This window comes from Tachyglossus aculeatus, chromosome 4 (genome assembly GCF_015852505.1).
Source record: "Tachyglossus aculeatus isolate mTacAcu1 chromosome 4, mTacAcu1.pri, whole genome shotgun sequence".
Taxonomy (NCBI): Eukaryota; Metazoa; Chordata; class Mammalia; order Monotremata; family Tachyglossidae; genus Tachyglossus; species Tachyglossus aculeatus.
The window spans coordinates 49,270,145-49,292,666 of record NC_052069.1 but is presented as its reverse complement, the minus strand read 5'-3'; the positions used below and the strand labels follow the sequence as shown (position 1 = coordinate 49,292,666).

Below are 22,522 nucleotides of genomic sequence, written 5' to 3'. Positions count from 1 at the left end.
CCCATAGTCGCACAGCTGACAATGAGTCCAGTGCTCTGCACACAGTAAACGCTCAATAAATACGATTGAATGAATTGATGGAGTCGGAATTTGAACCCATGACCTCTGACTCCCAATCCCGGGCTTCTTAATAATGATAGTAATGATGGCATTTGTTAAGCGCTTACTGTGTGCTTTCTAAGCGCTGGTGGGGGTGGGGGGCATACAAGGTGATCATGTCCCACACGAGGCTCACAGTCTTAATCCCCATTTTACAGATGAGGGAACTGAGGCACAGAGAAGTGAAGTGACTTGCCCAAAGTCACACAGCTGTCAAGCGCGTACAGTGCTCTGCACACTGTAAGCGCTCAATAAATACGATTTAATAAATGAGTGACAGTTGGCAGAGCAGGGGTTTGAACCCACAACCTCTGACTCCAAAGCCCGGGCCTTTTCCACTGAGCCACTCTACGTGCAAAGAGAGCACTGTTCTAAGCGCTGGGGAGGTTACAAGGTGATCAGGTTGTCCCACGTGGGGCTCGCAGACTTCATCCCCATTTTACAGATGAGGTCACTGAGGCACAGAGAAGTTAAGTGACTTGCCCAGGATCAGCACGATGAGGATGATGGTATTGGTATTAAGCGCTTAGCCCAGTGCTCTGCACACAGTAAGCGCTCAATAAATACGATTGAATGAATGAACGACTGATGAGGATGATGGTGGTATTTCTTAAGTACCTACTACGTGCCCATGATGATGATGGTATTGATGAGGATGATGGTGGGATTTCTTAAGCGCTTACTACATGCCTACCCTTCTAAAAGTGTGGCTTGGTGGAAAGAGTCTGGGCTTGGGAGTTAGAAGTCGTGGGTTCTAATTCCGACTCCGCCACTTGTCAGCTGTGTGACTTTGGGCAAGTCACTTCATTTCTCTCGTGGCTCAGTGGAAAGAGCCCAGGCTTTGGAGTCAGAGTTCGTGCGTTCAAATCCTGGATCCACCAACTGTCCGCTGTGTGACTTTGGGCAAGTCACTTAACTTCTCTGTGCCTTGGTTCTCTCATCTGTAAAATGGGGATTAAAACTGTGAGACCCCCGTGTGACAACCTGATAACCTTGTAACCTCCCCAGCGCTTAGAACACTGCTTTGCACATAGCAAGCACTTAAATACCATCATTATTATTATTATTCTCTGGGCCTCGGTTCCCTCATCTGGAAAATGGGGATTGAGATTGTGAGCCCCCCGTGGGACAACCTGATCACCTTGTATCTCCCCCCCCCACCCAGCGCTTAGAACAGTGCTTCACACATAGTAAGCGCTTAAAAAAATACCATCATTCTAGACTGTGAGCCCGCTGTTGGGTGGGACCGTCTCTATATGTTGCCAACTTGTACTTCCCAAGTGCTTAGTACAGTGCTCTGCACACAGTAAGCGCTCAATAAATACGATTGAATGAATCATTATTATTATAATCATTAAGAGATCATTCGTTTTGGGCAGGAAAGGTGTCTACCAACTCTGTTCTATTGGACTCTCCTTCAGCACTTCATACAGTGCTCTTCACAGAGTGATGTAATTGGGTAGGGACTGTTGCTCTCTGTTGCCAAATTGTACTTCCCAAGTGCCTAGTACAGTGCTCTGCACACAGTAAAGCGTTCAATAAATATGACTGAATGAATTAATCAATGAACCGGTCAGTAAATATGATTGGCTAATCCCAAGCACTGTACTGAGCGCCTGGCTGGACACAGGCCCATTTCCCTAGGAGCCTCCCCGCCTCCATCCCTATTTTCCAGCCCTGGGAACTGAGGCCCAGGGAACTGGACAATAATCACAGTATTTGTTAAGCGCTTACTAGGTGCCAAGCACTGTTCTAAGCACTAGGCTTGCCCGAGGTCACACGGCAGACAAGTGGCAGGGGCGGGATTAGAACCCAGGACCTTCTGTCTCCCAGGACCGGCTCCGGCCCCTGGGCCGTGCTACTTCTCAAGGGGGCCCGGAGAAGTCATGATGATGATGATGATTCATTCATTCAGTCGTATTTATTGAGCGCTTACTGTGTGCAGAGCACTGGTCGAAGCACTTGAGGTACAAATCATGATGATGATGGTGGTATTTGTTAAGCGCTTCCCATGTGCCAAGCACTGTTCCAAGCGCTGGGGTAGGTACAAGGTCATCAGGATGTCCCACGTGGGGATCAGTCTTCATCCCCGTTTTCCAGATGAGGGAACTGAGAGGCCCAGAGAAGTGAAGTGACTTACCCGAGGTCACACGGCTAAGTGGTGGGAGTCTGGATTAGAACCCATGACCTGTGACTCCCAAGCCCGCGTTTTTGTTACTAAGCCACACTGCTCCCACAAGTCCAGTACACCAAGGACAAAGTGTCCTCCGTGCCCCTCTGCCCCGGCAGGGGTGGGTAAGGGGTTTGCCCACCCCCCTCAGGGCTGGGTGGTTTTGTTGTCTGCCTCCCCCTTCTACACTGTGAGCCCATTGTTGGGTAGGGACCACCTCTGTACTTCCCAAGCGCTTAATACAGTGCTCTGCACACAGTAAGCGCTCAATAAATACGATTGAATGAATGAGGAGACGGATGGGGAATGGGGGAGGCTCTGCCACTTGTCCGCTGTATGACCTTGGGTAAGTCACTTCTCTGGGCCTCAGTTCCCTCATCTGTCAAATGGGGATGGAGACTGTGAGTCACACTTGGGACAGGGACCGTGTCTATCCCGATTTGCTTGCATCCACCCCAGCACTTAGTACAGTGCCTGGCACATAGTAAGCGCTTAACAAATAGCATTATTTATTAGGAATGGGTGAGGGGGCCAGTCCAGGGGCTCGCCTGGACCACCCCCAAGGGACGGGAGGGATTCGTTGTGGGAGAGTCGGTCTCTCTGAGTGGGGTGGACGGACTATGTGTGCTGGATTGTCCTCTCCCGAGCGTTCAGTACAGCGCTCCGCCCGCAGCAAGCGCTCAGTACGTGCCATTGATATCTCTGTGTGTGTACAGATACACACATACTCTCCTGGAGAGCGGAGAGCACTCGGGTTGCAAGCTGAACCCCCTAGGAGCCGACCCCTATAGAATAATAATAATTAATAATAATAATGCCATTTGTTAAGCACTTACTATGTGCCAGACACTGTACTAAGGGGATTATGTACTAAGGGGATTAAGGGGATTATGACTGTCTGGGTGTCACTAAATAGACAAACAGGTGTCTTATTTTAATAAATTAGCATGGAAAGCCGCATTAATACTTATAAAAGTTTAGTATTGACATTGTCTTTACAGAAAAGACTGCTTTTTCGGCTAACAGTGTTAACTAGAAAGAATTTCAAAAATACGTAAACGAATCTACATCTCTACCCCTTTTTTTTCCGGTCCATCAAGTTTTGACTGAGCAGAAGCAATTCAGTTACAGATGCGGGATCTTGTTAAATTTCTTAGTGATATATAAGTCTAAGAAGGGCTGTGGGTGGATAGTTAGTATATTTTAGTTGTTTGGGGAAGCAATGGGGCTCGGTGGAAAGAGCCCGGGCTTTGGAATCAGAGGTCATGGGTTCAAATCCCGGCTCTGCCACTTGTCGGCTGTGTGACTTTGGGCAAGTCACTTAACTTCTCTGTGCCTCAGTTCCCTTATCTGTAAAATGGGGATTAAGACTGTGAGCCCCATGTGGGACAACCTGATCACATTGTAAGCTCCACAGCGCTTAGAACAGTGCTTTGCATATAGTAAGCGCTTAATAAATGCCATCATCATCATCATTATTATTATTACTAAGCACTGGGATGGATTCAGATTACTCCTTGTGGGCAGGGAACATGTCTAGCAACTCCTGCTGTAGTGGTCTCTCCCAAGTGCTTAGTACAGTGCTCTGCACACAGTAAGCACTCAATATCACTGATTTTGTGTGTGAATGCACATGTACATGTAAACATACGTACTCACCTGGAGAGAGGAGCAGAGTGCTCCAGGAACCCACCCTTCTAAAACAAAGAGACTATTCGTTTTGGGCAGAGAAGGTGTGTACCAACTCTCTATATTGGACTTTTAGACTGTGAGCCCACTGTTGGGTAGGGACTGTCTCTATATGTTGCCAACTTGTACTTCCCAAGCGCTTAGTACAGTGCTCTGCACACAGTAAGCGCTCAATGAATACGATTGATGATGATGATTGGACTCTCTCGGCACTTCGTACAGTGCTCTGAGCAGAGTGACCGCTCAGTAAATATGATTGGTTAATCCCAAGTATTAAGTACAGTGCCCTTCACACAATAAGCGTTCAATAAATAATAATAATGATGGCATTTGTTAAGCGCTTACTGTGTGCAAAGCACTGTACTAAGCGCTGCGGGGGGGATACAAGGTGATCAGGTTGTCCCACGTGGGGCTCACAGTCTTAATCACCATTTTACAGATGAGGTCACATAGCCAGTCACGTAGCAGACATGTGGGGGGAGCCGGGATTAGAACCCATGACCTCTGACTCCCAAGCCTGTGCTCTTTTTCCACTGAGCCATGCTGCTTCTATATAATAATAACAATAATGACATTTATTAAGGGCTTACTATGTGCAAAGCACTGCTCTAAGCGCTGGGGAGGTTACAATGTGATCAGTTTATCCCACGGGGGGGCTCACAGTTTTAATCCCCATTTTACAGATGAGGTAACTGAGGCCCAGAGAAGTCAAGCGACTTGCCCAAAGTCACACAGCTGACAAGTGGCAGAGCCGGGATTTGAACCCATGACCTCTGACTCCAAAGCCCGGGCTCTTTCCACTGAGCCACGCTGCTTCTCTACATATTATGATTGGTTGATTGATTCTTTCGCTGCCAGTTCATCTCGGTTACCTTTCATCCCTGGTGCTTTGGTCCCTTTAAATATTGTTTATAGATCTGCGGATGAGAAGCTATCCCTGGGTTATGTCAACTTTGCTATGCAGCTAGCTTGCTGAATGCAACTGGAGCTTGATCTGGAGCTTTGCTTTTAGCTGAAGAGCAAAGTTTTGTGTGTTCTTCCCCTCACTTAATTTAATGAGCTGCTTTTTTTTTTTTAAAAGACTTGTGTATATTTTGACCCGAAGGTCAGAAGTATTTGTTTAATCTTTAAACTAGCCGAAGGAAATAGCCTTGCTGTCAACTCTTCTTAAAAGTGCATACAATACAAAAATGAAAAAGCAACTTTAAGTCCCTAAGATTCGAAAGGAGAGAAGCACCGGATTGCAAAACTTGTTCATGAATGCTTACTGTGTGCAGAGCACTGTACTAAGCGCTTGGGAAGTACAAGTTGGCAACATAAAGAGACGGTCCCTACCCAACAGTGGGCTCACAGTCTAGAAATACACTATATACACTACATACACAGTCGTGTATATAGTGTGTGCATGTACTGGTTCTTAACGGGGAAGCAGCGTGGCTCAGTGGAAAGAGCCCTGGATTTGGAGTCAGAGGTCATGGGTTCAAATCCCTGCTCTACCAATTGTCAGCTGTGTGACTTTGAGTAAGTCACTTGACTTCTCTGTGCTTCAGTTACCTCAACTGTAAAATGGGGATTAATACTGTGAGCCCCCCGTGGGACAACCTGATCACCTTGTAACCTCCACAGCATGTGGAACAGTGCTTTGCACATAGCAAGAGCTTAATAAATGCCATTATTATTATTATTAACTGGGAAGGTGTGTAGGATTGTTAATGGTCCATTTCACACACAAAAAAATTCCTTAATTGTCCATTGCAAGATGCACTAAATAGGTCAGATTTTGGTAAAACGATCATTCCTAGCTCCCTGTTTAAATATGTCGTGGACTGATTGTCCAAGATTTAGAATGGATCTGTTCTAGGCCCCTGTCTGGAAATAGTTCACATTACGCCGTATTTAAAAATTCAAAAACCCTATTTTTGAGGGAAGTCAGGATTACACTGATTTTGAAAGAGTCTCTGTCACTCATTTCTTGTGCTTAGTATTAATAATTGTTGGTGACTGCTTTTTAGTGTTTTATATTCAATCATTTACTGAGCGCTTACTGTGTGCAGAGCACTGTACGATGAATACACACTTGCATTCTTGGAGTTCAAGTTATATATGCACTGTATAGGAATTTTCCAATCAGAGTGATGCTGTGCACTAATAATAATGGTATTTGTTATGCCCACAGTGCCAGGCACTGTACTAAGCACTGGGGTGGGTACCAGCAAATTGGGTTGGACACAGTCCCTGTCCCACATGAGGCTCAAAGTCTTAAGAACCATTGTACAGATGAGGGAATTGAGACACAGAAAAGTTAAGTGACCTTCCCAAGGTCACACAGCAAACAAGTGTAACATCTGGTATTAGAATCCAGGTGCTTCTGACTCCCATAAACTTTCCCAAGCACTTAGTATAGTTCAGCACACAGTAAGTGCTTAATAAATATCATTGATTAAGTGCAAAAGTGAAAATCTGTCCCGGCCATTTGTAAGTTATTATGGAAACAGGGTCAATGGTTTCATTTTAATGGGAACTTTTGACTGCATTTTATAAATCTGGAAAGGGCTCTTTGGGGATGTTTTGATTGCAATAACCCAAATCAGGTAAATAAACTTACTACTTGGTTGGTTAGGCCATAGTGTAAATTTTTAAAATAATGCAAAAAAATGCTCCTCAATTATTAAGCACAAAAGTATTTGGTATGAGAAATATAGTGAATCTGTGCTTTTAAGGTTTAATAAGGGGAGTGAGGAACTTTTCACTGTAGCCACAATTTAAATAAGTGACTGCTCGTAGAGGAACAGAAAGAGCAGAGAGAGCAAAATAAATGTTTTAAACATAATGAAATATTCTCCCAAATCCCCCAGTTTAGTAACTAGATCCACCTGGCAGGAGGCGATCGGAGTGGGGGGATTGCTCTCCTTTGACAGAAGCTTTTTGGAAGATCAGGACACCGAAAGGTAGATTTTTTAAAGTGACAGGATTTGCAAGCAGCATACACAGCAGTACCTTAAAAGTCTATGTTTATACACGGGGTAGAAGGAATTGTAATTTACACAAACATTTTCTGCCATAGATGCATCAATAGGACATATTTAGTAAGTATTCACCGCTATATAACAAATGGCTAAGCATCACATGTAACCTTAGGAGCTTTTCTTTCTCCTCTTTCCAGACCCTTCAGAACTGTTAAGAGCAGTTAATGTAACTTGGAAATCTACTGACTTCAAGACCATCTTGGAATGGCAGTCCACACTAGAAGATTATGTCTATACTGTCGAAATAAGGTAAATCGACGTGTTTGCTATACCTATGAGTTTTGTTTCCTCTTCCCAGTGCCTCAGTACAAATATCACTAGTGATCGACGAAGGTATCTTACAGTGTGCAGAGAGCACTGTACCAAACGCTTGGAAAAGTACAGTACGATAGAATTGGTAGAAGCGATCCCTGCCCACAAGGAACTTGCAGTCTACAGAGGGAGACAGACGTTAAATATATTACAGATAGGAGAAAGAGTAGAGTCTAAGGATAGTTTCGCCCCCTATGCTTTCAAACATGCCCACCTTAAAAAAGCCTGCTCTGGACCCCATCCCTTTCCTCCCATTTCTGTCCCAACTCCTCAAACAGGTTAACACACTTCTGATTCACTCTGACCCTCTACAATCCCTTCACTTTTTCCCCCTTCACTCCTGAGACCTCCTCTTTCCAAGGTCACTTAGACCCTCCTCATTCCTAATCCTCCTTGACCCTTATCCACTGACTGTTTATGGCAAGGGGGAGAGGGAGAAACTTCTGTGCTAGTTCTCCTATCTCTGTCCACTCCTTCTCAATCTCTTTCACCATCTCTTCATCTGCCTCCCACTCTCTAACTGTGGGTATCGCTCAAGGCTCAATATTTGGTTCCTTCCTCTTAAGCACTACGCACTCCCACCTGTATGCTGATGACTCCCAAATCTCTTTTGCCAGCCCTGACCTCTCCGCCCTCTGCAATCTCGCATATCCACCAACCTCCAGGAGACCAGGAACGTGTCTATCGACTCTAGAGAAGCAGCATGGGCCTTCGAGTCAGGTGGTCATGGGTTCTAATCTCAGCTCTGCCACTTGTCTGCTGTGTGACCTTGAGCAAGTCATTTCACTTCCCTGTGCCTCAGTTCCCTCATCTGTAAAATGGGGATTAAGACCGTGAGTCCTGTGTCGGACAGGGACTGTGTCCAACCCGATTATCTTGTAACTTCCCCAGCACTTAGAATAATGCCTGGCACCTAGTAAGTGCTTAATAAATGCCATCATTATTATTAATTACTGTTATATTGTACCCTCCCAAGCACATATAGTACAGTGCCCTGCATACAGTAAGCACTCAATAAATACCAATGATTGTTGTGCCACTGACATATAAAGCTCCAAAACTGAAACTTCACCTTCCCTCCTCCTACTTTTCCCATCACAGTTGATGACATGACCATCCTTTCCTCCTCTCAAATCTAACACCTTGGAATTAAGCGCGTTATGGGCAGGGAACATGTCTGCTAATAGTTATATTGTACTCTGTGCACATAGTGCTTAATGACTGATTGAATTATCTTTGACTTCTCCCCTTCAAGCTCCACGTTCAGTCTGGTGCTTCTCTCTCCATAATATTTCCAGAATCATTCCCTTTCTCTCCATCCATAATTCCCACCACGCTGGTCCAGGCACTTATACTGACTCAACAACTGCATCAGCCTTCTTGCTGTTCCACTCTTTCCCCCTCTTCAGCCCAGTTGCTCTAATCAGATTTCAAAAATGTTATTCTGTACATATCTCTCCATTCCTCATGAATCTCCAAAGGATACCCATTCCTCTCCACATCAAAACACAAATTCCTGATGATCGATTCTTCAGGCACTCACTCAGCTCTCTCCCTCCTACATGTCCACTCTTCTCTCCCACTACACCCCAGCTCACCCTCTTTTTTCCCCTCAAGCTAATCTACCCACTGTACCTCGGTCTAGTGTCTCCTGCTAATGACCTCTTGCTCACATCATCTGTATGGATTTCCCTCCCCCTTGACAACCAGCAGACCACTCCTCTCTCCATTTTCAAACCCCTTCTAAAATTGCATCTCTTCACTCCAAATCTCCATCTCCAATCATGCCTACCAATTCAGCACATCCACATTACTTAGACATTTGATGCTCAGGGCTGGTCATCTTCCCTCTATTCTGTAAGCTCATCCTGGGCAGGGAATGTGTCTGTTATGTGGTACTCTCCCATGTGCTTAGTACAGTGCTCTTCACAAAGTAAGCACGCAATAAATACCATCGACTGACAGAGTTAGATCACTTCATAGCACCCACGTATTTATCTTTTATACTCTGTTGTTTCCGCCTACCTGTAACTTATTTTATCATCTGTCTCTTCTGCCAGCTTGTAAATTCCTTGGGTGGAGAATTTTTCTAATTCTGTATTTTCTCCCAAGGATTTAGTAGACCAGCCTGCACACCAGCTGTTCAATGTATTCCATCGATTGGCAATAAAGACCCAAAAAATGTTGTGCCTTGAAGAAACAGATTTCTAAATTTAATAGTTTTTTTGGCATTTCAACCATAGATTGTCCATAATGGACAGATTTTGTTCGTAATGGATTATACTGGTTACCAAAGCCAAAATTTAGAGCTGCATTTCCTTGCCAACCAAAAAGCAACATTTTGCCTTCTAAAATGTTCCAGGAATTGTGATTTGGAAGATGATCTTTTCTTTCCTATAATTTTCGTAGAAGTGTCACTAGTCAGAGTGTTATATTTATCTTAGGGTGGATGTTGGTCATTCTGGTCTAAAATTCACAAGCAGGTTCATCTCCTCTAGGCCTATATTTCCTTGATCTTTATATATGTACACATCCATTTATTAAGTGTTCACTGTATGTAGTGTACTGTAATAAGCACTTGGAAGATTATGATAAAAGTTAGTAGACATAATTCCTGCCCTCAAGGATTTTACAATCTAGCAAGGGAGACAGAAACTCAAATAAAATTACAGGTAGGAGAAAGCAATAGAAGTAGAGGAAATGTATAAAAGGGATTATAAACATTTTTATGACTAGTATAAAGCCTGACAGTTCCAGCAAATTATATGGTGGCTAGTCTTCATCCAAAACAATTACCTGGAAAATCTTTGAGGTTTTTGAAGTAAATTTTCTAAAAAATGGAGTCTAAAATGACTTCACCTGATATGTTCAGTGAATCTGCTTCTTGGGCTGAGTAAAAATACAAGAATCAGCTGCCTTGTGTTTCATTTTAGAGTCCAGAGCCTCTGTCTACATCTTCCATCACAGAAGGGGCAGGTGGCTTTGCTTGCTGCCTAACTCTGTTATGGTTCATCCAACTAAAGTGTAGAAAAAGCAGGATCTTCCCTCAATGAGCTACATAGGTTTTAAATCATGTGATTAGGGAGGAAGCTAGCCACTGAATTCTCAACTTTAGTAGTAAATGAGTGTTTTTTTCCTTCTTAAAATATATACTCAAGTCCTTTCTTGGCAATCTAGCAAGAAAATAGATTCTAAACCCAGTGGCTGCTCAATTAATATCAGTACTATTATTATTAAATGAGTCTAGGCTTCCTGAGTGTATTCCAACAGGACAGGTCTGCCCAAAGCCACCTTTGATTGAGTTGCTGAGAACACATAATTCACTTAATTTAACATGTGCTTGAGCACCAAACAGTTACTTATTAGGAAACCATGACTTATTCCTGGTTGTTTAGTTTCCCTGACATAACTTTAGGGCAGTGCAGATTTCAATAGGAGCTCTTTAAGTCACATCCTAGTCACCAGACTCAGAAAGCAGTTAATGAAATGATTAGTCATTCAGCCTGCCAAGCAGTATTAGAAATGCATCCTCTTTTGGCAAGTAATAATATTATTACTTACTTTAATAATAAATTTAATAGTAATAATAATATCATTACTGGAGGAACTTCCTCTTCATTTTGTAGACACGAAACCTTTTTTTGAAGGGGAATTTTATTAGATTACGATTCAGAAAATATGCCATGCTTTCAGGATTTGTCATAAAAAAAAGTCAGCTAGGTAAAGGGCTTTTGTTTTTTTGTTTGTTTTAAACAGATAAACCTAAGGAAAGAAGTGAAAGAACCTTAGAGCATTTCAGGTTTTAAAAAGTCTCAAGCGAATGAGTTTGCCTCCTGGCACGCGGTCGTGTCTTTAGAGTTACGGAGCTGCTGCTGCATACCCCAGAGGAAACGTTTTTCCCCCAAAAAATTCTTTCCCACAAAACTAATGGCCAGCAGATGTCACATTTAAAACAACAAAAAAGAGCAAATTTTTCTGAATTAAAAACCACCTTATCCCTTTTAGTTCCAGCAAAGCAGACAGATGGAAAAAGAAATGCATCCGTACTTCAGCAACAGAGTGTGATGTCACAGATGACATGAAAGATGTGATGGAAAACTACTCCGCCCGGATCCTTATAGAAAAGCAAGTGACGCTAGAAGATGACATTGAAGAACCTCCTCATGTAAACACTCCCGATTTCACGCCATACCTACACAGTAAGTAGAAGTATTTGGGACTGAAAGAATGCAATTCCCCTTATCGAATGCCTTAACTTTGGCTGGCTTGAGTGACAGTTATATACGGTCACTTCTCCTGGAACATAAGCAGCAGCATGGCCTAGTTGCTAGAGCATGGGCCTGAGAGTGAGAAAGTCATGGGTTCGAATCCCAGCTCTACCACTTGTCTGCTTGGGCAAGTCACTTCACTTCTCTGGGCCTCAGTTACCTCCTCTGTAAAATGGGGATTGAGACCGTGATCAAACCAATTTGCTTGTATCCACCCCAGTGCTTAGTGCAGTGCCTGGCACATAGTAAGCCCTTAAGTACCACAGTTATTATCATTATCAGTTTCCTCATCTGTAAAATGGGGATTAAAACACCTGTTTACTCTCTGACAGACTGTGAGCCCCATGTGGGACAGGGACTGTTTCCAACCTGATTAAACTGTATTTTCCCCAGTATTCGGTACAAAGTGCTTAACAAACACTATTAGTATTATTAGAATTACTATTATGACACAAAGTACTTAAATACTATTATTATTATTATTAGAATTACTATTATGATTATTATTATTATGTGTTTTGGCTAGAACATAGTTGAGGATTTACAGAGCATTTTTCTGACAACATATGTCTAGATAAAAATGTGATGTAATATCAGAAGGGACATCAACAGAGGTAGGAGTATTGCAACCCAATTTTCCCTACCATGAGGACTTAAAATTCTCCTTCAAATGCACATGTTGAAGGAGAAATAACTGTACATGAAAGAATCCATCGGAATACCAGCAGTGATACAACTTGGTCATAACTGACTTTCCAGACATTTTACAGCTGCAAACATTTTACAACTTACTTTTCTGATTGAGTTATTACTTGTTTCCACCCCTTCTGTAGAGCAGTACAAAAATCAGTAGAAAGGCACAGCCTCGGCCTTTAGAGTTTTGAATTCTTCATGGCATGTGCTAAGTGTTTGCTTTGTGACAGGCACTGTACTGTTAGGATAGATACAAACTAATCAGGATGAACACAGTCCCTGTACCAGATGGGGTGCACAATCTTAATTCCCGTTCTACAAATGAGATAACTGAGGCACAGAGAAGTTAATTGACTTGCTCAAGGTCACACAGCAGACAGGTGGTGGAGCTGGGATTAGAACCCAGGTCCTTTGGACCCCTAGGCCCAGACTCTATCCACTAGTCCATGGTTGCTTCTCTGCCTTGACAAAGTGCCTTGATATAAATAAATCCCTTAACCATTTTGGGTGCCCAAAATTCATTTGTTTATTCAATTGTATTTATTGAGCGCTTAAAGTGTCCAGAGCACTGTACTAAGTGCTTGGGAAGTGCAAGTCGGCAACACAGAGACGGTCCCTACTCAACAACGGTCTAGAAGGGGGAGAGATTTAAAACCTAACTATTCATATATAGATGGGAGACCTTTCTAGTGCTCGCATTTGAAATATTTCATATGAGGAATCTTGGGGTGTAGATTTCTGTTCACTCAAAACTCATTTCTACTGTGGTTTTGTAAGGCAGAGTGCAATTCTCCGTCTAATTTTTCAAAGAGTTCTTGGCTCCAGGGTTCCTTGCTGATGTTGTTTTCTCCAAAGCAGGGATGAGGATTAGATTCTTGAGTCAAGTTCACTCTTTGGATTCTCTTTTTGAATTCTTATCTCCCAGCTGGATGAAAACCAGTGTAGGTTTTTGCTCTGTTCAAGATTCCATCGTTCTTATGTCTCCTTTTGTTTGTTTTAGCCAATATCGGACAGCCAATAATTGAAAGTTTCAGTCAAAATGGCACCGAGTTGAGAGTGGTCGTTCACGATCCCCATACTGCTCTCCGACATGAGCAAAACCTCAAAACCCTTCGTGGGATTTTTGGCAGAAATCTAAGTTACACGCTGTTTTATTGGAAAGCGGCAAGTACGGGAAAGGTGAGTTTGCCCCTTTTAAAATCCCTTTTATCCCTTTTATTTATTTTTAGTAGTGGGTTTCCCCTCTCTTCCTCCTCCATCTGCTGAAACAGTTCTGGCCAAACAAGAACTGGCTCCTTGACAAGTTGAATTGCCCTACTTTACTCTCCAAAGCACTTAATACAGTTCTCTGCCCCCACTAAGCTCTCAGTAAATGCAATTGATTATAGATTGTTTTTTCCTTCAAGTGAGAACTCAGAAGAGCTCCCTTTTGCCGTGTTAATTCTGCTTCTCAAGTTGGGAATGGGGCTGGAACTTGGAACGGGAGGCACGGGACTGGGAGTCAGGAGTCCCTGGATCTATGCTCAGCTCTGCCACTTGCCAGCTGCATGATCTTGGGCAAGTCATTTCACCCCAATGTGCCACAATTTCCTCATTTATAAAACAGGGATTGAACATCTTCTCCCTCCCTTTAGACTGAGTCCAGACTGATTATCTTGATTTTTATCCCAGTGCTTGGCTCACAGAGTAGGCATCAAATACATTCCACAAAAATGGACTTATACCTCCTTTGGTGGGACTAAGTCAATCGTATTTATAATAATAATAATAATAATAATAATGGTATTTGTTAAGCGCTTACTATGTGCAAAGCACTGTACTAAGCACTGGGGAGGTTACAAGGTGATCAGGTTGTCCCACGTGGGGCTCACAGTCTTAATCCCCATTTTACAGATGAGGTAACAGGCACAGAGAAGTTAAGTGACTTGCCTAAAGTCACACAGCTGACAATTGGCGGAGCCGCGATTAGAACCCCTGAGCTCTGACTCCCAAGCCCGTGCTTTTTCCACTGAGCCACGTTGCTTCTCTATTTATTAAGCACTTACTGTGTGCGGAGCACCGTATGAAATGCTTGAGACACTAAAAATAAACAGACAGTCCCTGCCTACATCAAGCTTACAGTCTAGAGGGACCAGAAAATTCACCATGGATGAGGTGGTGGTGGTGAACATCAGTTGCACTTAATACAGTCCCTGGCACATAGTAAGCGCTTAAATACCATTATCATTATGTGAGCCCATTGTTGGGTAGGGATTGTCTCTGTTGCCGAATTGTACTTTTGAAGTGCTTAATACAGTGCTGTGCACACAGTAAGCGCTCAATACGATTGAATGAATGAGTCATCAGGTGTACTGGGGATGAGGAAAGGCGCCGTGGGAATTTAGGGTGGTTTTTTTTTTTTCCAGCCATCAGAGTGGTGGAGTGACATAGTGGTTCTGTATCCATCTGGTCTGACATCTGGTTAGCAGTGGTGGTTGGACACTAAGTTTTGTCCCCCCTGCCATTTTGTTCCACCTTTCCCCATCCTGCTTCCTCCTCCACCTCCAAGCAGTTGATCGCTGGTACTGATTAAATATTGACTGGTTGCAGAGTTGGGAGATGCATTCCCTGCCCACAAGGAGTTTACATCTAGAGGAGGAGATGACATTACATTATATTCTACGTGGGGGCAATAGTAGAGTTTAAGAATTTGTACATAAGTATTGTGGGGTTGGGGGTATCAAAATGCCTCTCCGGCAATCAGAGCACACTCTTATTAACACAAGTCTGCAGTGAAAACTGGTACATTGTGTTAAACACGTGCCTTTTTTTTTTTTTTTTAACAGAAATCAGAAAAGACTGATACCAATGAATTTCTGCTCAATGTGGAGAGAGAAGACTACTGCTTCAATGTGCAGGCAACAATCCGGTCTCGCAGTAAAAACCAGAAAAGCCCAGAGAGCCGGATTGCGTGTACCAGTCAAAAGAAAGTTTTATCTGAAGGTGAGTCTCTACTGAAAACAAAGACTAATTTATGGCCTATGCCAACTTTAAATGGGCTGGGTCCCACATACTGAGCATTTTTAGACATCAGTGGGCTCACTCTGAGAATTTTTTTTTTTTGCACTCAGTTCTGCAGTAAGATTCTAGTCAGTCGTATTTATTGAACGTTTACTGTGTGCAGAGCACTGTACTAAGTGCTTAGGAGACTACAACAATAAACAGACACATTCCCTGCCCACGGGTCCCAATTAAAGTGGTTATTTGGGTTCCTCCTTTAGGTTTGCCCTTCTTCCCACAACTTCAGAACTCATGGAAAGAGACTACACACACTGAAATTATTCCCAAATTGTACTACTAAAACGTCTTTTCTCTAAATTTTCTTTTCACTTCCAAATAGTTTTAAACAGTTGGATGTTTAAGCATAACCAGTATTTCCTATTTACTACCTCAGTGAGACAGTCCATATATAGTATGTATATTTTATAACCTGTGGAGTACATTTACCCTCCCACCTCCTTACCAAAGGGATTTTTCTCCCCTGGGTGTGTGTGGGGGAAGTTTGTTGCAGGAGGGGGGGGGTGGGGTAAGATTGCAAGTGCTTTATTTTAACCATTAGTGATTCCTATCCTTATCTCTTTAGATTTTTAGAAACTCTGAATTCATCAGAATGAAATTAATTGAAATGAGTGCCTAGGTTTTCTGCTGTTCAGAAGTCATGTGGGGCAATCACTGGTATTAAGAGCTTACTATGTGCATAGCACTGTATTAAGTTCTTGGGAGAATGCAATACAGCAGAGTTCATAATGATAATACTTGTTAAGCACTTACTATGTGCCCAGCACTGAGAAATATGATTGAATGAATGAATGGATACAAGTTAACCAGGTTAACATGTCCCATCTGGGGCTCACAGTGTAAGGAATAATAATAATAATAGCATTTGTTAAGTGCGTACTATGTGCAAAGCACTGGTGGGGGATACAAGGTGATCAGGTTGTCCCAAGGGGGGCTCACAGGCTTCATCCCCATTTTAAGGTGAGGTAACTGAGGCACAGAGAAGTTAAGTGATTTGCCCAAAGTCACACAGCTGACAATTGGCGGAGCTGGGATTTGAACCCATGACCTCTGACTCCCAAGCCCGGGCTCTTTCCATTGAGCCACGCTGCTTCTCTAAGTAGGAGGCACACAGAAGTGATTTGCTCAAGCTCACACAGCATACACATGGCAGTGCTGGAATTAGAACCTAGGTCCTCTGATTCCCAGACTCATGCTCTTTCCACTAGGCCATGCTGCTTCTTAGACCTAGATACATTCCCTGCCCTCAAGGAATTTGCATTCTAGTTAGGGGAGACAAGCATTAAATTAGAGATAGGGGAAATGGCAGATTTATAACCTCACAGTTTATACTTAATGGAGGCTGTAGGGAATGTCAAAATGCCTCTAACCCTGGTCTGTGATGTTTTCTTGCAGAACTGTTTTTCATCACTGGGGCGGCAGTTTTCGTCATCATCGTCATCACCATTGTCATCCTGTCTGTGACTCTGTATAGGTGCAGGAAGAGGAAAGATTCCGCAAAAAAAGACCACTCCGCTCTTAGCTTTACATAAAAGCAGCGTCTTCACAAGTGTCTGCTTCTGCAAAGCTTGCATCTTACTGGATTCAAGCAATAATATTTCCCCTCTAGACTGTAAGCTCATTGTGGGTGGGGAATGTGTGTTTGTTGTATTGTCCTCTCCCAAGCGCTTAGCACAGTGCTCTGCACAAAGCACACACTCAACACTCAAATGGTATTGAATGAATGAACGAGTGCTTACTAAGCGCAGAGCACTGTACTAAGCAACTGGGAGAGTACAGTATAACAGAGTTGGCAGACATTCTCCTCCCTGCCCACCACGGGTTGACAGTGTACAGGAAGAGTTTACACTCCGTATTTTGTGGTGGAAAATCTGGTGGTACTTTTGGGAGAACAAAACATTCCTATCGTTTTAAATGTAATGGAGCTTGTCACCCTCCCTTAAGAAGGAAGGGAAAACTCTGTTTCTTTGAAACACTTTTTATTCCTGTCAGCCACTCACTGTGACCACCCACAATACACTTTAGTAGGTGGTGCAATCTATTTCCCCGACTTCTTGGAAACACTATCGGTCTTTCTACACTAGCCACACTCTGGTACTGAGTATTCTACACACAAGAATGAGTTATGCCTTTGGGTTGACTTCGGAAGAGCACATTTTTCTGAGAAACTGACGAGAAACTACGACACAACAAACAAAGCAACACTGGCATTGGACAGACTTCCTAATTTACATCTAGTCTACTATCGGTTTAACCATTTGAGATGCAGGTTCTTAAAGAAACAAGTTTGAAATGTGTATTTTGTGCCTCTTTAGTATGCAGTAGGATTTAGCACTACAACTGATTTACACTTGATGGATAATGTATTTTTAATAATAAGACTACTAGTCAATTGAATGTCCGATTTTGTAGAAACTCAGGCTACTACAAGTAATGTGGGGTGTGTGTTTGTGTATGTGGGATTTTTGGTATGGTTTTTGCACTTGGGAAACTTCTATTTATGTAGAGGATATTTTATATATATATATATATTTGTATATATTGTGATAACTTATTTAATATACTTTTTTAATAAATAAAGGTGAATGGGAATAAAGTAAAGACTCAGTTTTGCTATCTCACCTTTCGTCATCTTCATCTGTTACATTGGTGTAATTGGCTTTTACAGTTGAAAGGGATGAGTTGCAGTGATGAAATCTTGAATTTTTTTTTGGTTAAATGCTTACTATGCGTCAGGCACTACATTAAGTGCTTGAGTGCTTTACTGTGTGCAAAGCACTGTTCTAAGCTCTTGGGAGAGTTGAATATAACAGCAGACAGTCCTTGCCCACTTAAAGCATTGGAATCCAGCATGGGCCCAGCCAGTCCAAAAAAGGCTCATTGCAAATGGCCCCAAGATATGTTCTCATTTATATATTTTCCATTTCGTATCAAAACCCCCAGATGCCTCTTCCCCTATTTCATTTTTGGACGTCCAGTCTCTTGGTTTAGTGTTAAAGAAGCAGCGTGGCTCAGTGGAAAGAGCCCGGGCTTGGGAGTCAGAGGTCACGGGTTCTAATCCCCGCTCCGCCACTTTGGGCAAGTCACTTAACTTCTCTGTGCCTCAGTTACCTCATCTGTAACATGGGGATTAAGACTGTGAGCCCCACATGGGACAACCTGATTACCTTGTTTCCCCCAGCACTTAGAACAGTGCTTTGCACATAGTAAGTGCTTAACAAATACTATTATTATTATTATTGGGTCCATTTGCCACCAGTCTGTCCTCAGTCTGGGGTAGACTTGGCACTTAATGCCTTTTCTGTCTGATATTTTTATTTTCCTCCCCTACTGTCCCTCTGCCTTGGCTCCTGCCACACAGTTCCACTATTCAGGCATGGTACCCTTGTTCAGGAGACCCTAATAAGGGGGAGGTACTGGAGGACCAAGGGGTTCCTTTCTAGGGGAAGCAGCGTGGCTCAGTGGAAAGAGCCCAGGCTTGGGAGTCAGAGGTCATGGGTTCTAATCCTGCCTCTGCCACTTGTCAGCTGTGTGACTTTGGGCAAGTCACTTCTCTGGGCCTCAGTTCCCTCATCTGTAATATGGGGATTAAGATTGTGAGCCCCACGTGGGACAACCTTGATTACCTTGTATCCCCCCCACCCGCCCCCAGCGCTTAGAACAGTGCTTGGCACATAGTAAGCGCTTAATAAATACCAACATTATTATTAGAAATGCCCTATTTGGAGTAAACTCCAAACAGTTCCACAAAACAGCACCTTCTCATCACCTCTTCTGCATAAGAAGTTCATTCAATCACATTTATCGAGTGCTTACGGTACGCAGAGCACCGTACCTTATAAGCACTTGGGAGAGGACACTACAACAGACACATTCCCTGCCCACAATGAGCTTACAGTCTAGTGGGGGAGATGGACATTAACATAAATAAATTACAGATATGCACTTAAGTCACGTGGGGCTAGAAGGAGCCCAGGGGATGAATAAAGGGAACAAGTCAGGGTGACCCAGAAGGGAATGGGGGCTTAGGAAAGGCCTCTTGGAGGAGATATGCCTTCAGTAAGTCTTTGAAGCGGGGGGAGAGTAATTGTCAGCTTTGAGGAGGGAGGGCCTTCCAGACCAGAGGCAGGACGTGGGCGAGGGGTCAGCGGAGAGATAGTTGAGATTGCGGCACAGTGAGAAGGTTGGCATTAGACTGGCTGGGTTGTAGTAGGAGCGTAGTGAAGTGAGGTAGGTGAATGGTGAAGAGTGGTGAAGGTGAACGGTTTTTGTGCGATGCGGAGATCATCATCATCATCATCAATCGTATTTATTGAGCGCTTACTGTGTGCAGAGCACTGTACTAAGCGCTTGAGAAGTACAAATTGGCAACATAGAGACAGTCCCTACCCAACAGTAGGCTCACAGTCTAAAAGGGGGAGACAAAACAAAACATACTAACAAAATAAAATAGAACAGATATGTACAAGTAAAATAAATAAATAGAGTAATAAATCTGTACAAACATATATACATATATACAGGTGCTGTGGGGAAGGGAAGGAGGTAAGATGGGGGGATGGAGAGGGGGACGAGGGGGAGAGGAAGGCAGGCGCTCAGTCTGGGAAGGCCTCCTGGTGGAGGTGAGCTCTCAATAGGGCTTTGAAGGGAGGAAGAGAGCTAGGTTGGCGGATGGGCAGAGGGAGGCCATTCCAGGCCCGGGGGAGGACGTGGGCCAGGGGTCGATGGCGGGACAGGCGAGAACGAGGTACCGTGAGGAGATTAGCGGCAGAGGAGCGGAGGGTGCGGGGTGGGCTGGAGGAGAGAAGGGAGGTGAGGTGAGGTGAGGCGATGGATGGGCAACCACTGGAATTATTTTAAGGAATGGAGAGGTGGCCTGAACACTTCTGTAGAAGAATGATCTAGGCAGCAGAATGAAGTCTGGCCCCAGAATGAGCCCCCTTTTTCCTCTCCTCCTCTCCATCCCCGCCACCCTACCTCCTTCCCCTCCCCACAGCACCTGTATATATATATTTGTACAGTTTTATTACTCTATTTTATTTGTACATATTTACTATTTTGTTAATGATGTGCATATAGCTTTAATTCTATTTGTTCTGACAATTTTGACACCTGTCTACATGTTTTGTTTTGTTGTCTGTCTCCCCCTTCTAGACTGTGAGCCCGTTGTTGGGTAGGGACCGTCTCTATATGGTGCCGACTTGTATTCATTCATTCAGCGTGGCTCAGTGGAAAGAGCACGGGCTTTGGAGTCGGAGTTCATGGGTCTGAATCCCGGTTCCACCAATTGTCAGCTGTGTGACTTTGGGCAAGTCACTTCACTTCTCTGGGCCTCAGTTACCTCAACTGTAAAATGGGGATTAAGATTGTGAGGCCCCCGTGGGACAACCTGATCACCTTGTAACCTCCCCAGCGCTTAGAACAGTGCTTTGCACATAGTAAGCACTTAATAAATGCCATTATTATTATTATTATTCATTCAATCGTATTTATTGAGTGCTTACTGTGTGCAGAGCACTATACCAAGCGCTTGGGAAGTACAAGTTGGCAACATATAGAGACGGTCCCTACCCAACAATGGGCTCACAGTCTAGAAGGGGGAGACAGACAACAAAACAAAACATATTAACAAAATAAAATAAATAGAATATGTACAAATAAAATAGAGTAATAAATACAGATATACATATATACACCAAACACACACACACACACACACTCTCTCTCCCTCGTTCACTCACACCCAGAAGGCACAGACACAAACATTCAGGGTCAGACTTGTACTTCCCAAGTGCTTAGTACAGTGCTCTGCACACAGTAAGCACTCAATAAATATGATTGAATGAATGAATTATACGATTGATTGAATTAATGAATGAAGTATGGACTTCAATGGGGAGAGACAGGAGGCTGGGAGGTCAGCAAGGAGCATGATGCAGTAATCCAGGCAGATGAGTGATGGTACTAATGTGGTAGCAGTTTGGATGGAGAGAAATGGGTGGATTTTAGCCATGTTGTGAACGTGGGACTGACGGAATTTTGTAATGAATATATGGGTTGAATGAGACAGAGAAGCCAAGGATAACAGGGATAATGGTGCCTTCTATACTGATGGGAAAGTCAAGGGGAGGGCGGGTTTTGGGTGGGAAGATAAGTAGTTCTGTTTTGGACGTGTTAAGCTTAAGGTGGCAGGAGAACATCCAAGTAGAGATGCCTTAAAGGCCGAGGGAAATGTGAGACTGCAGAGAGGGAGAAAGATCAGGGTTGAAGGTGATTCTGAATAAACTCCAAAGAGTTCCACAAAACAGAACCTGCACATTGCCTCTAATAATAATAATAATAATAATAATAATAATGGCATTTATTAAGCACTTACTATGTGCAAAGCACTGTTCTAAGCTCTGGGGAGGTTACAGGGTGATCAGGTTGTCCCATGGGGGGCTCACAGTCTTAATCCCCATTTTACAGATGAGGTAGGCACAGAGAAGTTAAGTGACTTTCCCAAAGTCACACAGCTGACAAGTGGTGGAGCCGGAATTTGAATCCATGACCTCTGACTCCAAAGCCCGGGCTTTTTTCCACTGAGCCACGCTGCTTCTCTTCTGCCCTGAGAACTCATTTTGCAGCCACAACCCTAAAATAAATACAAGCTGAGAGTGTACTGCATCTTTCTTCTCGGTTCAAGAGCCAGTCAAAGCAACATTAAACACAAAAGAAGAGGAAGGAAACACATACACACGCAAAAAAACCAACATCAACACCACCAAAAAAAACCTTCCTAATTCTCCCCCTCTAAGTTCGCTAATCACGTTGTCAATGCAGAGGGAGATTGCTGGAAACCATCCATGTGTTTGAGTGAAGCAGTCCAAGTCAATCCTGATAAGAGCCAGCCCTTCTATTAGCACCGGTTCCAGTAAAAGGAACAGGAGTACATTTCCAGCATAACCTGCCAGCTCTCTGCAATGGAGAGGTAGATACCAGGACCCCATCTGAAAAGAATGTGACCCTGTGCTGTTTGAATCACTATTCATATGACTCCAGACTTCAGGGAATGCAATGACTGCAATGAACTCTATTCCCCTCCCTCAGTGAGCCTAAAAACTCAGGGAGAGAGAGTTTGGGACCGGCAGATTTCTCCAATGCTACTTAAAAATCGAGGAAGAAATTCTAGGGTAAATCCCTTGTCTTGTGCACCTAAGGAATCTGTG

The 22,522-nt window shown here is 43.5% G+C and overlaps 1 protein-coding gene across 1 annotated transcript in view; it reads left to right on the top strand.

The window, feature by feature from the left end:
• The window catches only part of F3 (coagulation factor III, tissue factor), an 18,396-nt gene extending 461 nt beyond the window's left edge, over positions 1 to 17,935 (top strand). Inside the window, exons 2-6 of the mRNA XM_038745940.1 lie at positions 7,122 to 7,233; positions 11,302 to 11,495; positions 13,258 to 13,436; positions 15,083 to 15,239; positions 16,710 to 17,935. Of these exons, the coding sequence (XP_038601868.1) occupies positions 7,122 to 7,233; positions 11,302 to 11,495; positions 13,258 to 13,436; positions 15,083 to 15,239; positions 16,710 to 16,846 (779 nt within the window). The 3' untranslated portion in view covers positions 16,847 to 17,935. The remainder of the gene's footprint in view (positions 1 to 7,121; positions 7,234 to 11,301; positions 11,496 to 13,257; positions 13,437 to 15,082; positions 15,240 to 16,709) is intronic.
• The last annotated feature ends 4,587 nt before the right edge of the window (positions 17,936 to 22,522 follow it).